General features: G+C 35.2%; 1 protein-coding gene across 2 annotated transcripts in view; it reads right to left on the reverse strand.

Moving 5' to 3' along the window:
- Positions 1-5,604: 5,604 nt before the first annotated feature.
- The window catches only part of LOC110105407 (tobamovirus multiplication protein 2A), a 14,808-nt gene continuing 4,128 nt past the window's right edge, over positions 5,605-16,284 (reverse strand). For both annotated transcript variants that reach the window (XM_020834896.2, XM_020834897.2), the window contains exons 3-7: positions 7,800-7,899; positions 7,419-7,499; positions 7,234-7,338; positions 6,245-6,451; positions 5,605-6,038 (exon numbers count right to left, since the gene is read on the reverse strand). In XM_020834896.2, coding sequence (XP_020690555.1) covers positions 5,931-6,038; positions 6,245-6,451; positions 7,234-7,338; positions 7,419-7,499; positions 7,800-7,899 — 601 coding nt within the window. In that variant the 3' untranslated portion in view covers positions 5,605-5,930. The remainder of the gene's footprint in view (positions 6,039-6,244; positions 6,452-7,233; positions 7,339-7,418; positions 7,500-7,799; positions 7,900-16,284) is intronic.

Consider the following 16,284-nt stretch of genomic DNA (forward strand, 5'->3'; position numbering starts at 1 on the left):
GCCGCTCAAGAACTTTCACATGGTATCAGAGCTGCTAAGCTCCACCGCCTTGATTCTCGTTCGTCTTCCCCTCGCCTTCCAAATTTGCAGCCGCTAACTCGATGGCGGACGAAGATACAGCCGGATCACGCCGGTCTGGAGCGGAAGGCCGAACTATGTCTACTACCTCCAATCAAGATTCCGATCTCCTCATTCCCCCTCAGCTAAAATTTCTGATCTCAAATGTCAAGAACATGGTTCCAAATCCTCTTACATCCGAAAACTACTCCATATGGCGTCTTCAATTATCTCAACACTTCGCTGCAAACGGATATGAAGAGCATCTCACCGGTCAAGCCGTTAGACCTCCGGACTCGACTCCTCAAGAACAAAATCGATGGAAGCTAGTCGATCGAAATCTTGTCTCAGCTCTCCTTGCAACTATCTCTCCTCCAATTCTACCGTATGTGATCAATCTTGGCTCCGCACATGAAGTCTGGACTGCTCTAGAACGACGTCTTCAACCCACCAACAGATCGCGCGTCATTCAGCTCAAAAATGAGCTGCATCAAATTCAGATGCGCGACCGCACAATGCAACAATATCTTGATCAAATCAAGACAATCGTTGACAACATCACGGCCGCCGGTTCCACCGTTGATACAGAAGATATCGTACTCTACATCCTCAATGGGTTGCCCGCCGTCTATAACTCATTCAAGACTACAATTAGAACCTCTATGCAACCCATTCATCTGGATGATCTCTATTCACTCCTCAGCAGTGAAGAAATCATTCTTCAACAACAGGGGCTCAAAGATCAAATGCAACAATCCGAGTCTACAGCCCTATTCTCCAATCGCAATTACAAAGGGAGAAAGCCGAGAGGCAGGGGTTCTTTTTCAAGACAACAGACGAATGAAAGACAGACGCAGCCCATAGAAGCATCATCGTCCGCGCGTCCTCCCTCCCAGCGCCCGACATGTCAGATTTGCGGCAAGATTGGTCATGCAGCTCTCAACTGCTGGCATAGATGTAACCTCAATTACGCACCGCCGACAAATACCAGAGCGCTCACAGCACAACAACAACAAGCCAATACGCACGACTGGATTTTAGACTCCGGTGCCTCATCTCACCTCACTGCGGACGCTACACATATTCAACATGCGGTTCCATATGCAGGTTATGATACTTGAATTTGATTAATGGCTACACCCTTATTATTATGCACAGCATAATAATTTATTATACTGCATTTAATTACTTTTAAATATTATAAAAATATATTTAATAAAAGAATTATTTAGAAATTTAGATCGGTATTTGTGGTGTGCTGAGCTATTTAAGCTAATTGTGGTTTTGCTTTTGGTTTTCAATATATGGGAAAGGGAATGAACCGATTGATTAACAATTTCAGAATTGGATCTAAGTATATATGTAATTCTTTGTTTTGATTTTTGTACAATCATTGTTAGCTTTTACTTTATTATGTACTATGTTATATAGCAATGTAATGTAGTCTAGGTCTTGTATATGCCATTTTGATAAAATGAAAAGAGATTTTGTGGATGATTTTATTTTCAGTATTATGGATATTTTTAGTCGCTCTGTAATACATCATTGATTTGAAGTTTAACTTGGAATATGTAATCTAAAGCATTTCCAAAACTAGAGTTTTGGATTTGCCTGTCACAGCTTAACACAATCGAAATCATATTGACTTGAATTGTGACACTTCTTCAATTATTTTAAATTGTAGACTCTAATAATAAAAGCATCATACCTTAAACCCCAATCAAACTTACATTATATATATATATGCATTTTTGAAAGCTTGAAAATAATCTTTTAATCTTTATTAAAATTTTTGTAAGAAATATAAATTACTTTGGAAGGCTTGTTATCATGAGTTTAATATTTCACCGATTATTCAAAATTATTAGCTTTAAATTATTATCATGAAATTTACATTAAAAAAATATAAAATGAAGTCTTTCTCTCCATGCCATACTATTAGAAAAAATAATCAACAATTTAAGGTGGCAAAAGAAAGTTGCCATGCATTGAAAATTCACTCCAACCAAATTTCAAAGCTATAAAAAACCAAGACAAATTAAAAGAATGTATTTTTAATGTATGTTTAATTATTTTGGTTGGTCCCCCTCTTGATGTAGTGGATCGTCGGAAGAATCGACCTGCAAGAAGGATTTGATCCCAATCCAGGGAACAAGAGGAACACAAGCTTCAAAGCTTCATAAAAGAGATAATATTCATCATCCCCTCATTCTTCTTTTACAATCTATATATAATAAGCAAGCAACAACCTAGAGACACCTAGAAGATTCTAGAAAATGGGCAACAACTTGTAACAAACTAGATAAGATATTACTAAGATAGACTTTAATTATGATGTTCCACTTCACCTCTCTTGGACTTGCTTGTAATACATATAAATATCCTATACACTATTTTGAAAAGAACAGAAACAAAAATCAATTATTTTGTATGGCTTTGTTTTATGGTTTCACTTTGGTGGCTTACTTCTTTACAGAGCTTGATAGCATTTTCATTAAATTATTATTGGAGTTGTATTTAAGCTCTGACACTTCAATGGTGTTATCACTTTTGATTTTCAACCATCTATATCATTGCTAGCCATCATTTGCCACTATTTTTTCTACCCGTTGCTTCAAGATTGCAACTTGAGACTCCAAAGAAAATGTTATGTATACAAAGGGTTTCAACATCAACTCGATTCATGTATTAAATTGGTCAAAAAGATCAACCATATATTTACTTGATCAAATACGGAATTAACCCGAAACAATATATGTTTGTACTTCTTTTATTTTCTTTTTAAACATTATGCATATGACTCCTAAAATAATATCTCAAGATCTAAAATTAACAAAATGTTTCTATGAATTCTTCAAAGAAAAAAAAATTTATGAATTCCTCACTTCTATCACTTATAAGCTCAGCACGAAGCTAAGTAATAATTCTTGGCCTAATTCTCAATATCATGAGGCATATCCTCTTCGTTACTTATTACAAGTCACCAACATTTTTTTTTTGACATTTAGATCATTTAAGACAAACTCACACACACACAACGCATACATATAGACTCGAACACTAGATCTCTTAGTTGAAAGTCGAAGCTCTCAACCAATAGGCCTAGAAGAGCTGTTTTAATAACAGTAAAATTGGCCATTAGACCTCCACAAAACTTAACATCACATATATATATTTTCTCTGCAACTTTCACACTCTTCTCTCAAGTATGTGTTTCAATCCTTACTGAACATTATAAATGTCAGCTTGTTGTTCATTATTATGAAATAATTTTATAATAATTTAAATGTTAATGAAATATCTCTTAATTTATAATAATATTGGCTGCACCATAATACCATACATATATAATTCTTTTTTTTTTTCCTCCATCTCACATGTTTTTTACTTGATATTTTCTTAGAACTACATATAGATTGGATTTACTGCAGCTTATTTATTAAGTACTGGTGATTGTGTGCACCATTTTTTTTTCAACAATATGAGTAAGGCTCTTTAGAAGCATTTCAAGATGTAAAATTAACAAATGTTTTTGTGAAATAAAATTAACAGAGATTGTTAAGGATACACGGCGCAGTTATGGTAACTGATTCAGGCTTTGTTTGTTTGAGCGTTTTTTTTTGCCTTTTCCGTTTTGGAAACGAAGGAATTTTATTTTTTTTTTGTATTGTTTGGTTCGTCAATCACGTTCCCAATAACTCATTTTTTTCATTTTTCTATAGTTTTGAGAAAGCTTTTTATATATGCTTCTCCGTTACAAAACTCCATTTTCTAAACTAATATTTTTTAAAACTGTCTTTTACAAAAGCACTAAAAAAACAAACAAGCCTCACCTTAATAACTATTTAAAGTCAAACCAACAAACAATGTTTCTAAGATAAACTATCTGTGCAGACAACTTCGATTTCTTGTTTGAAAGCTTAAATTATCTATGAAAAGATTTTGAATTTGAAGCTTACAAATATTGATATGTATGTGAGTTAAAAATAATTTTTTTTTTTTAAAAAAAAGATATGCATTTGAGTCCAAATAATTAAGAATAAAGTGCAAATTCTCTCCGCTTCTGCAAGTTCTGATTAAGAATAGTGAAAACATCACCATCGATACCTCAGATTAAATAAATAAAATTTTGATTTGAGTGGGACAAATGAAGGAAAAATTCTTATCAGGGCGGCGTACCTAGCGGTACCGAATGTAACGAGCGCAGTACCAAGCACGATACCGAGCGACGAATGATGTGACGCTTTTTTATTAGTCTCTGGTCACGTTCGGTATCCGGACACAATAATAGACATTTGCTACCACCCTTAGCACAAATAAAGTAGTAAATGCCAGTATGAGCATTCTCAAAAAAGGAAAACCTCCATTGAATTGTTAACCTTAGTTGAGCTTTTTAACACATTTTGTTGCAATGTAAAGCTCTCACAAAACAAGTGGATCTCGTGGACAAATTTGGCTGTATATGCTTCATAATACAAATTATAAATTAAATATTCTCCTCATATATTTAATTTGAGAAATATGCACAAAGTTCATTTGAGAAATATGCAGGAGGAATTATCCCTTGTACTGAAGAATAGCTCATTGCATTCGTAAATAATTCTAGACTGGTAAAATCGGTTCAAATTCAATCTAGTTCAAATAGCTATTTCTCACTTGCTGAAGAAAATTATTTGCTGAGATTGGAGGCATGCAGAGGTGAAGAATCGTTCATGGCAGGAGATTTTTGGAGGCAAGCACAACGCCCAAGAGCTTGTGGGGGAAACCATCAATGGCGTAAGGAGACGAGGAATTAGTGATGAGAGCTCATTGAGAGAAGGCGTTGATGGTAAGGTGGCAAGCGAAGAAGAAGAGTATGTGAATCGAATAAAGATTCGAACCAAGTCAAATCAATTCAAATTCAAACAGATTTTAACTAGTTTCAAATGATTGACTAGTCCAATGAACAGTTTTGCTAATAGAATAGAATATCCCTCATTTAAGTTAATTTTGTCTATAATAGAATTTCAATCATATATCCTCAAATTAATATACAAACATATTTATCCAAATAGATCCATTACAAGGAGAGATTATTATGTGCGGACGCCGAACGCAGCTCTACATCCGGATACCAATCAGAATGAGCCATGTCAGCGATACCAAGTCTCGGTACCACGGTACCGAGGAATACCGAGCCACGGGCTCAGGTATTCCGACAGGTTCTACTTCCGCACAAAACAATTTTTCCATTACAAGACAGTAAAATTTCCGTTTGCATTTGGGTAAAAAAAGCCAAATATGCATTTCCCTGCATTTATCTTGAAAAAACTACTCTTAAAATGGAGATTTGAAACTGCTTCACAAATCAACTTTCGATAGCCAAGAAACAAAGCCAAACAAGTTAGTGGTCAGTACAAGATACGTTATAATAGTAACAAGATACGAAAGCAAATTCTCACTAGTGGAACAACACTGTTCGAAAATAAAGGAAAAACTCTAGCAAGTAAACAATTTTCTTATCCTGAGATTATCTCCAATGAATAAATATGGTTATTAGAATCCACAAACGCTAAAAATGGTAGATCCATAATGTACTAATAGTAGAACTAGAAACAACTACAACAAACATATCAATAAACACATCCAAGCATGTTAAGAGGTATATGTTACTGGATCAGAACAGCGATGGAGGAATAAAGAAAGAAAATTTTGCTCAATTTATGACTACGGTGATTATCAGGACAAACAAAGCCACTACATTAATACATCATAGTGAACAAAAGCATTAGTCCTAGAAAACCAGGAAGGAAATGCCTAAATACTTCACACCCAACAGAAACGGAGCTCTCACATACCATAAAGGGCACCTACCCACAAGAGGAATTGATACTTCAGAGTATGGTACAACGGCCTCTCTCTTCTGTTTGAGGTGCTCCTCCTTGTTGGAACCTGTTTGGGTCGGAGGGGTTGTAGGTGAACTCAGATGTATCAAGACCATACTGTACGACAAAATCAGTGTCAAAACTAGCCAGCACATACAAATACTAAGGCTTCGTTTGGGACGGCTTTCTTTCTGCTTCTTAAAGCTGTTTTCTAGTACAAAAATTTTAATTTTTGTATTAAAAAGTCACTTTAAGAAGCAGGAAAAAAACCGTCCCAAACGAAGCCTAAGAGTTAAGGACTTTCCATACTTAAAAAATGGTACCTTTTCCCGCATCCGTTGGCTCCAGGCATCATTCCTACTCGGGCGCTGATCAAGAGTTGCAGTCAAAGGAACGCCGGTTGCAGGTACACCCTGCCTATTGATCAATGGCTGGCGTATGGACCTCGTCGCGATGTACTCGTCATCACTGTCATAATCGGCAGGTAGGTTTGCTGCTCTGACTAAAATAGCAAGCAGGAACACGAGTGCCTGCAAATAAAATACAATATGACTTTCACACTTAAACAGCTTGATATGGCCACCAAACTTGAGCAGATCCGCTAAGAACAAGGTTCGAGCAATGAACAAGCTAAACAGATATCACGGCCTAATATAATAGAGATCAGGAAACCACATACATGATCTAGCAGAATAGAGCCTAAACATAAGCTTCACTGCTGATAAGAGGTATATGCGCATGAGGCATAATATCCTAAGGGGCTGTTTGGTAGCAGGATTTAGGCCAGATTTGAGGCGGATTTGAGCAAAATCCAGCCAAACGGCCTAAAATGCAAAATCAAATCTCACGGCAAACGAAGTCCGCTGTAGACGAAAAATTCCACCGATTCGCTCTAAATCCCGGATTTCTAAAATCATGTATTTTGCCGGATTTACGACATCCATGATGCTAGAGGAAGAGTCTGCTCGGTAAATCCTAGTCTATAGCCAAATAGTTACATGAGATTTAATTAGGATTTATCATAAATGTTACAAAATAGTTTTCGGAATTTAAGCCCCTCAAGGTTTCCAAAATCTGGATCTAGAGGATTTACGAAATCCTGCTTAAATCAAATCCGGGGTGCTACCAAATAGTCCCTAAGTCCTAACTGAAACCACACCTACTGGATAAGTGTAAAATAGCATAGGAATGCTTATTCATGATATGCTGAATTGAATAAACAATGCCGAATTATATCATAACACAACAAATTGAAGCCAACATTATAAATAAAAAGCAGCTATGAATTCGAAAAATTGAAAAGGGGTTTTACCTCTAAAATAACAGCTCCAAGAGCAATCCACTTCACAATCTTCCAATTCTCCTTTATGAATTTATAAATCATGTCGAAGCTTCTTGTTTTGTCATGTGGAATCAACTGCGTAGAAATATGCTATCAGGAAAATTACAGAGAGGTTGAATACGAGATATGAAAAATGTACATGAGAGAAAACTCACATCTGTCCAGTCATGATCAAAAAATATGAAAGCAGCGGCTCCCAGTTCCAGCAGTATTAACAAGATTACCAAGAAAGCATACTTTGGTTGGTTCAAGGAAACTAAATGATTGACTAAAAAACCAAAAAGAAATTTTTTTTTTCTTTTCCAAACCAACAACACCGCATTTTCCCATGGGAAAAAAGTATATGTTAACTTTTATAAAATTAAACCAAAACCGCTTCATTAACTAAACATATTTTTTTCCCATGGGAAGTATTTATTAATCATCCAGTCAACATAAAAGAACATAAAGCTCCTGAAGGAAGAATAAGCTTTGATTAGGAAAGCATAGAAAATAAGCATGTACAATAAAGCATAATAAATTTGAGTTTAGGATACGAAGGACAAGCAGCATCCATTTCTAGTCACTGCTCCAATACAGCCAAAGAAAGATATCAGAAAGAGAATAGCTCCAATCCCAATGAAAACATAAATAAACCTGCAGAAGCAGTATTAGAGCAAGAAGAATTATTGATTTAGGTCAGAAAAACCAATTGAAAAAACAGAATTTACGCTTAGTTAATGGCAAAACGTAGCCACTAAAAGAAATTCTATAGATCTAGTGTCTAGACAACAGAAATAACTAAGAAAAAAAGTTGCTTATTAGTAAACTTTTCAACAAGTTTATTAGTATTCTAATGAATTAAACTCCACAGCAACTCAAGGACTCCACAGCAACTCAGTTTGCTTGTTGTTAACGATCGCATATAGCAATGAAAGACTATAAGTAAAATAGTGCGCTTGGTTAAAACTGCTTTAATATTCCTCATAAGAAGTACCTCTTCAAATTTTCAATATGAATACTGTATTGATGGACGCTCATTACTACTTATCCATCAATAAGATTCTCGTGAAAAAATACTCGGTAAACCAGTCAGTAAGAGATACTATAGAGGCCAAATTCTGTTGCCAGCAAGCTTTTGAACTAGAACAAACCTGATGCTTCTTCAACAAACAAAAAGAACTTTATCGGATAATCTAAAAAGTCTGAAGAAACAAACATCGCCACACTTTCTTTTGCCTTGAATACCTATCATATTGCTTAGATGACAAAAGAAAATAGTGATTCTCAGGTTAATTGGCATACTTAACAAGAAGCCTCAAAACACTTTCATAACTGATATTTATCTCACCTCATCTTTATTGTAGTATTACACATCCATTTCTAACTTCTCGTTTATTTTTTTTTTTTTAGATAAGCACTTCTATACTTAAGTCTTATTTATAATTAAAATTCTAATGTATTGAACTATAGTTGCATCTTGACTGGTTTTTATCTTTTTTTTTTCACGTTTTAGTCATAATGAATTAAATATGGATGCCTTTTTTTTTGTTATTGTCGCCTGGGAGTGGTATATTTGATATTAAAGTTGTATATGGGTGGTAGAGATGTAATATTAATGTTTTGAGTGTTAGATATGTAAATAGCATAAAATAAAGTGGTATGTATGTAAATTTCCCAAAAAAAAATTTCTTTAAGATAATTATTAATCATTAGTTAATTGGTTGAAAATATAACGACAACTAAATTAACCAAAGTGAAGCGGAAAATAAATGAGAATGGTACAATTTACAATAATTAAAGCAAGGGGAAAGGAGGGTTGTCTCCTCCCCAGGTATTTTCCAAAAAACTCTTTTTCTCTATTGTCATTACCTTTGTCAACATATACGATGACAATTGAAATTTTCCCATTATTAGAGAATTTTATTAAGAGGATATGACCTCATTAGCTTTGTTTATATTCAACTTTATTCATGGCTTATGTAAAATGCTAAACTATGCTCTCAAAAATTATTTAAAGCCATACACTGACTTTTCAATTTGCACAACTTATTCTTTATGAAAGAACTATAAAATCGAGATAGTGTATCCATATAAACATCTCTATATAGAAAAGCATTCTTCACATCATACTGCGACATGGACTGTTCACTATTGACTATAAGAGAAATTAAGATGTGTATTGCATTCATTTGCACAATAGTAGAAAAAATTTATGATAGTCAAGTTCATAGGATTAAATATATCCTTTGGCCATAAATCTAAAATTATACCATTCCAAGCTTCTATCTGCTCTATTTTTTATCGAAAAAATTCAATTGCATTCTACCGTTTTCTTTCATTTTAGTGGTTCAATGATCTCTCAAGTGTACTTATTTTCAGAGCATTCATCTCTACTCGCACGATATCATACCAATTTTTGTTTTCAAATTCATCAAATAGATTTTTCGTTACAATGGAATTCAAGCTAGATATTAGTGTTGTTGTTGTAATAGAATTAAAACAGATATTCATAAAAAAAATTTTAGGGGTAGAAAAAATGTTTAATAAAATTTGTACTGCAATGATGCACCAACACTTCTCCTCAACGAGGTATATAGTGTCCGACACGTTCAGACATGACACGTGTCCGACATGCCTTCGATACGCGTATCAGATACTTCGATGATGTATCCGATTAAAAAAATAATAAAAATAAATAAAAAACATGTCTTACAAATTTTCTCAAATTTCTTTAATATAATTTCTTGTATTTCAATTTTTTATTTATTAAAAAATTAAAATAAAAAATTTATTTTCTCTCAACAGACCCAAATCAATTGCCATCATTTAATATACCATTCCCGAAACATATCATTTTCATTTATATCAAGTATATGGAAGCTAGGGTATCACAACATCGACATCCGACGGCACATAACATCATTCGTTATAACATCAATGTTTCAAAATCGTCTAAAATTCAAAGCTTGACACTAGCAATTTTAAGAGTGTTAAAAATTGACCAGACCTAGACCCACCCCGAAAATTACGGGTTTGGGTTGACCCGTTTAAAAAACAAGTCGAGTTCGGGTCGAAAAATCTAACCCGTTTAAAAAAAGGTTGGGTTCGGGTCAACAAGTCAACCTAATTTTGACCCGGATCTGAAAGATTTATGGATTTTGCTAAGAAGCGCGCAAAGAGGAGGCGGGAATCATATTTTGTTTCATAACTTTCGTTTGTAGTTCACCATTTCTCTTATAGTTCCAAACAATTCGCTAATTTGAAAGTTCCAAACAGTTCGCCGGTATGGGTCAGAGCGGACTGGACGCACGAAATGGGATTTGGCCAAAGAAGAAGCACCCAAAATAGATTGGTCGGTCAGCGGGTCAGCGGCTCAGTCTGTTAGCCAGCCCTCAAACATACCATTTTCGAATTTAGTAAAACTCATCGATATTAAATCCTAAAAACCATTTGACAAAAGATGTTAAATCTTAATAAATCTTGTGGAACCTTTTGGCAAAACAAATCAGGAGTTATAGTGGTTAGATCGTTAAAAATGCTAATGACTATTTACTCTATTAATCATGTGATTAATCATTTAGATTTTATTGTAATAACTACATATTTAAATATTTAATTACAAATTACAATACTATTTATCTAGTTAATTATTTACATGTCACTTTAATAACTAAAAAATTTATTTCTAATTACTTGTTATTTATCTAATTAATTATCTGGGTGTTATTTTAATAACTAATTATTTGATTAGAAACTATAACACCGCCATTGTCAAGTTTCAAGCTTAGATGAGAAAAGTTAAATGATTGCGTTAGGCAATCGACAACCAGCGTAAAATTTGTCGAATAATCATGACATGAGACTTTTAATGCATTGTGTTAACTTAACATAATACAATGGAGAAAATGATTCACATAGCTGACCTTATATAGTGGGTTAAGTGCTTGATGTTATTGTTGTTGATGTAATTAAATATATAAGTACTATTTTAATAACTAATTATTTAAGAACTAATTACACTAACATATGATGCACAGAAACGAACACAGCGACATGGATACGACACGACACAGACACGGGACATGTCAATTATTGAAAATATAGGACACGGGTTAGACATGATATTATAATTTTTATATTTTAAAAATAATGTATAAAAATTGAATGAGTATAATTTTAAAAATTATTTAAAAATAATAAGTTATTTAAATAGAATTTGTGCTAAAAATAATTAATATTAGGATGTCAAGAGTCGGACGTTGATGTTGTTTATTAGTCATCGAGAGAGGAGTTGACAAGGATGTCGATAGTCAAGCATTGATGTTATGCAGTAAATATTGGGCGTCAATGTTAAGAGAGCATTTATCGTCGACGTTGTGAGGGCATTGGTCGTCGATGTTGAGAAGGCGTTTGACAAAGATGAGATGCCAAGTTGTGGGTATAAAAATTGCTAGCATCGAGCATCAATGTAAAGACAACATCAAACTTTGATATAGAGATCATTTTGAAATATTGATGTTGTAACGACATCAGATGTCGATGTTGAGATGACATTGAGCATTATTGTGAAATCAAAGTTGAAACTCACCAAAGAGAAATGAAAATGAGAATATTTAATGAATTGAATATTAAGTAGGGCGATTGATTTGGTGTTGTGGATAAAATATATAAGATACGCATGTCGAACACGTGTGTCCAATTTGTATTTAATATTTTTTTAATTGGACACATTTACAATGTGTCCGACACGTGCTAGAGGAGTGTCGGGTGTGTGTAGTTTCGGATACGTGTCGGACACTGCATGCCTCTTTGAGGAGAAGCGTCGGTGCATCATAGACACTAACGCTTATCTAACTATTCAATTACAAATTACATTAACACAGTATGCTTTTCCTCATCGCCATGTCTTCTTCGTTGTTGTTGAAGAGTCGCATGAAGTCTAACTATAGGCTTTTCACTATACTTCATAGGGATGTAATTATTTGGCATGACCCGAAAACCCGGCTCGAAGTCGACCCGAAAATTCCGGGTTAGGTTCAGCCCGTTACACAAGTGAGTTAGGTTCGGGTTCCAGGATTCGGCCCGTTTGAAAAAATAGGCCAGGTCTAGGTCAATCCGCTAACCCAAAATTGAACCGGACTGACCCAAAAACCCGCTTCACGTAAAGTCTACGAGCGGTCCACATCAACTCGAGTGAAGTCCCGTATCAGCTCTCATCAACTCGGGTCAAGCCCTCAACTCCCATCACGTGTCAGCTCAACCACCAACGAGTTGTTCGCCGTCAACAAAATGAGTCGTAGGTTGTCGCAACTTGTCGGTATCCGGAGGTTGACCCCCCATTCGTCGTCGTCTTTGCCAAGTCATCCGCCAACCCTCCATCTAGTAAACGAAGGTTGCCACAACCGAGCCGTTCGTGGTCTCTGCAACCACCATACACGTTCGCTCTACCATCATCACCTCTGCCATCTGCAACCACTACCGTCATTGTCGCCTTCGCCATCCGCTCCAACCCACCGCAGCCTCCACCTCCACCATCCGCTCTAACCCACCGTCAGCAAAGATTGAAGACAAGCCCGTGATCCGGGTTGGCAAGTCATACCGGGTTGACCCGGGTCCGAAGCGGTTCGGATTCGAGTCCAAAAAAGTGACCCGTGTCGAGTTCAGGTCGAGTCATTTTGTGTTTGGTCAGTTCCGAGTTCGACCCGAACCCGAACCATGATTCGATTTTGACAACCCTACTACTTCACAATAGGGTTTGCCTTCTTTTGCTCCCTCTTCAAGGAGAACATGCCTATATCTTTGGAGTCATGGCAGTTGATCTCTCCGTCGGCTTGCTACCCATCGAGATTAAAGGGGCAAAAGAACAGGTATTTCTTCGTGCATTACTCCTTTGGTTTCTCCCTCCCTCCATTTATGTAAATCATCTAACTTCCGGATTTAGTAAATCAATGATTTAGGGAAAAAGTCATAACAATGGATTTAACTTGCCATGAGATTTGCGTTTGGAAGGATCTAGCCCAAATCCTGCTTAAATCGTGCTACAAAACAGCCCCTTATGCACGATAATCATGAATGAGTCATAAATGAAAAATATTGTTTTCAAATTTTCCTTTCATATAGTTATAAAAAAATAAATTTTGGTAACTATTTATATAATAGTCAATTAAATAGCCGTCTTCTACTCTATCCTTATTAATCAATAGCGGTCGTTGATACTGGAAAAAAATTTGCATTTCTTCAAACTCATGATCTGAACTCAATGAGTCGCACATACACCCTAATACATGTTCCTCGATGTTGAGTTCACAATCTGGAAAGTAACTAAAGACCTACATTGCACTTAAGCATATATAAGTGTCTTTCTGAAAGTTACTCCTTCCTGGTGGTAATCAAAAGAGCTTCTAGTCAATTCAGCATCGACAAAAACCATCAGCTAAAGTCATTAGCGCAACTTAACCTCTTAAGCCTTTAAATCTTGATTTCAGCCAAAATATTTATAACACTACTGAAACAAAATTTGTGTTCCATTTCATTCAATCACATTAAGGCACATTCTAGAGATTTAAATAGTGTAATTAAAGGCAGATACAGCTACACAAGGGCCAGATTATATTATTGAACCAACTATAGGCTTTTCACTGTACTTCACAATAGGTTTTGCCTTCTTTCGCTCCCTCCTTTTCAAGGAGAACATCGTCTACATCTTTGGAGTCATAGCAGTTGAGCTCTCCGTCGGCTGGCTACCCATCGAGCTTAAGGGGACAAAAGACAGGTATTTCTTCATGCATTACTCCTGTGATTTCTCCCTCCCTTCATTTATGTAAATCATCTTGGGATTTAGTAAATCAAGGATTTAAGGCAAAAGTCAATAACGACGGATTTAACTTGCCATGAGATTTGCAATTGGCAGGATTTAGCCCAACTCCTGTTTAAATCGTGCTACCAACAGCCCCTTACGCACAATATCATGAATGAGACATAAATAAACAATACTGTTTTCAAATTTTCCTTTCACATAGTTATAAAAAAGTAAATTTTGGGAACTCATTTTTATATAATAGTCAATTAAATAGTCGTCTTCTACTCTATCCTAATTAATCAATAGTGGTCGTTGATACTAGAAAAAAATCTGCATTTCTTCAAACTTGATGCAAACTAGGATTATCCTTTTAAATTTTGTATTTTATTTCTTATGTTTTGGATTTCATGTAATTTTGAACTATATTTTTTTTATGTGCCCTATGATGGAAATCAATCCATGATCATGCTTAGGTTTTGTGCTCTTATGTATTTTATCTTCTTTAGTTTTCCACTCAAGTTGAATTTGTTTACTTGCTTCCTTGTTGGCTAATTGAGCATTTAATCTTGGGTTGTTTTTTCCCTTAATTGGCTTGGCCCATGTCTCCCCATGGCTGCTCCCCATGGCTGGTTTCTCTTGCAAATTTCGATTTACTCCTGTTGTTGGTTTCCCATGCAGATTTCGGTTTTACTCCTGCCATTGGTTTCCCATGCAGATTTCAGTTTACTCCTGCAGTCCTGCTGCTGGTTTCCCATGCTGGTCAGTGTTCCATGGGCTTTGGTTTCAAGCTTCTGTCCGTTCACCTTCCCTCTTTGTTGATTACTAGTATAGTGTTTTATCTTCTCAATATGTGACTTCAATTGACTGCTTGGGTGGCACATTTATGTGTGCATTTGGACTTTTTTCTCCTATAAATATAGCTAATTTGTTGCAGGAAAAAGGTAGTTATTTGCTGAAATCTAATCCAAACCTGAGGGTTTTCTTCCTAGCTTGAGAGATATCTTCTTCCTACACCTATTTCTTCTTTCTGGTCTTCCATCTATTTCTTATCTCCATGTTTCCCTTCCACTTGTACATTTCTTCGCCAAATATAATAAGTGTGAGGTGTAGTTGAGCCTGTTTGTTGGTATTTGCCGGAGGAGTACCGACTTGAGCTGGATCAAACTTTCTATGGCAAACTATTGGTTTGATTTTCCTTTGATAACCATTCTCTAATTTTCAAATTTGCAGATGAGGTGACCTTTCTAGGTTGTTCTGAGGGTAGTTTATTTTTATGTTTTAGTCTTTTTTTTGGCAAGGTTACCTAATCATTTTCTTACATCTGTTTACTATTAAGTTTCATTCTGTTGGTGTTGGTTTATGTTTTAATGAAGCAAGTATCTTGTTGCATATCTTATGTTATCCTACTTGGCTATAGAACTTAGGTTCCATCAAAACTAATGATCTGAACTCAATGAGCCGCACATACACCCTAGTACATGTCCTCGATGTTGACTTCACAATCTGGCAAGTAACTAAAGACCTACTTTGCACTTAAGCATATATAAGTGTTTTTCTGAAAAGCTGCTCTTTCCTGGTGGTAATCAAAAGAGCTTCTAGTCAATTCAGCATCGCCAAAAACCATAAGCTAAAGCTATTTAACGTAACTTAACCTCTTAAGCCTCAAAATCTTGATTTCGGACAAAATATTTATAACACTACTGAAACAAAATTTGTTCCATTTCAGTCAATCACATTTAGAAACACTACCGTTGCCAGGTCCCAAGTCCTGGATGAGAAAAATAGAGGGTTGCGTTAGGTAGTCGAAGAAACTTGAAATATAGGTTCCCTTATAGGAAAATTAATAGAATTAATAGATATTATGATTCATAGGAAGATAAATATTTTGTGCATTCAGGAAACTAAATGGGTTGGAGAGAAGGATAAGGAAATTGATAGTTTATGATTTAAACTTTGGTATTCGGGCAGGAGTCGTACTAAAAATGGTGTAAATGTTATTATAGATAAGGGTTTGAAGGATAATATTATAAAAATTAATAGGATTTGAGATAGAATTATAGTTTTAAAGATTATTATTGATGATAAGATTGTTAATATTATAAGTGCTTATGCTCCTCAGGTAGGTTTGGATATGAGTTCTAAATTAAACTTTTGAAATGACTTAGAAAAATTATTACAAAAGATATCTCTAGAAGAAAGTTTTTATTGGAGGAGATTTAAATGGACATGTTAGTAGAGAG

Source organism: Dendrobium catenatum, unplaced genomic scaffold (genome assembly GCF_001605985.2).
Source record: "Dendrobium catenatum unplaced genomic scaffold, ASM160598v2 fragScaff_scaffold_1122, whole genome shotgun sequence".
Taxonomy (NCBI): Eukaryota; Viridiplantae; Streptophyta; class Magnoliopsida; order Asparagales; family Orchidaceae; genus Dendrobium; species Dendrobium catenatum.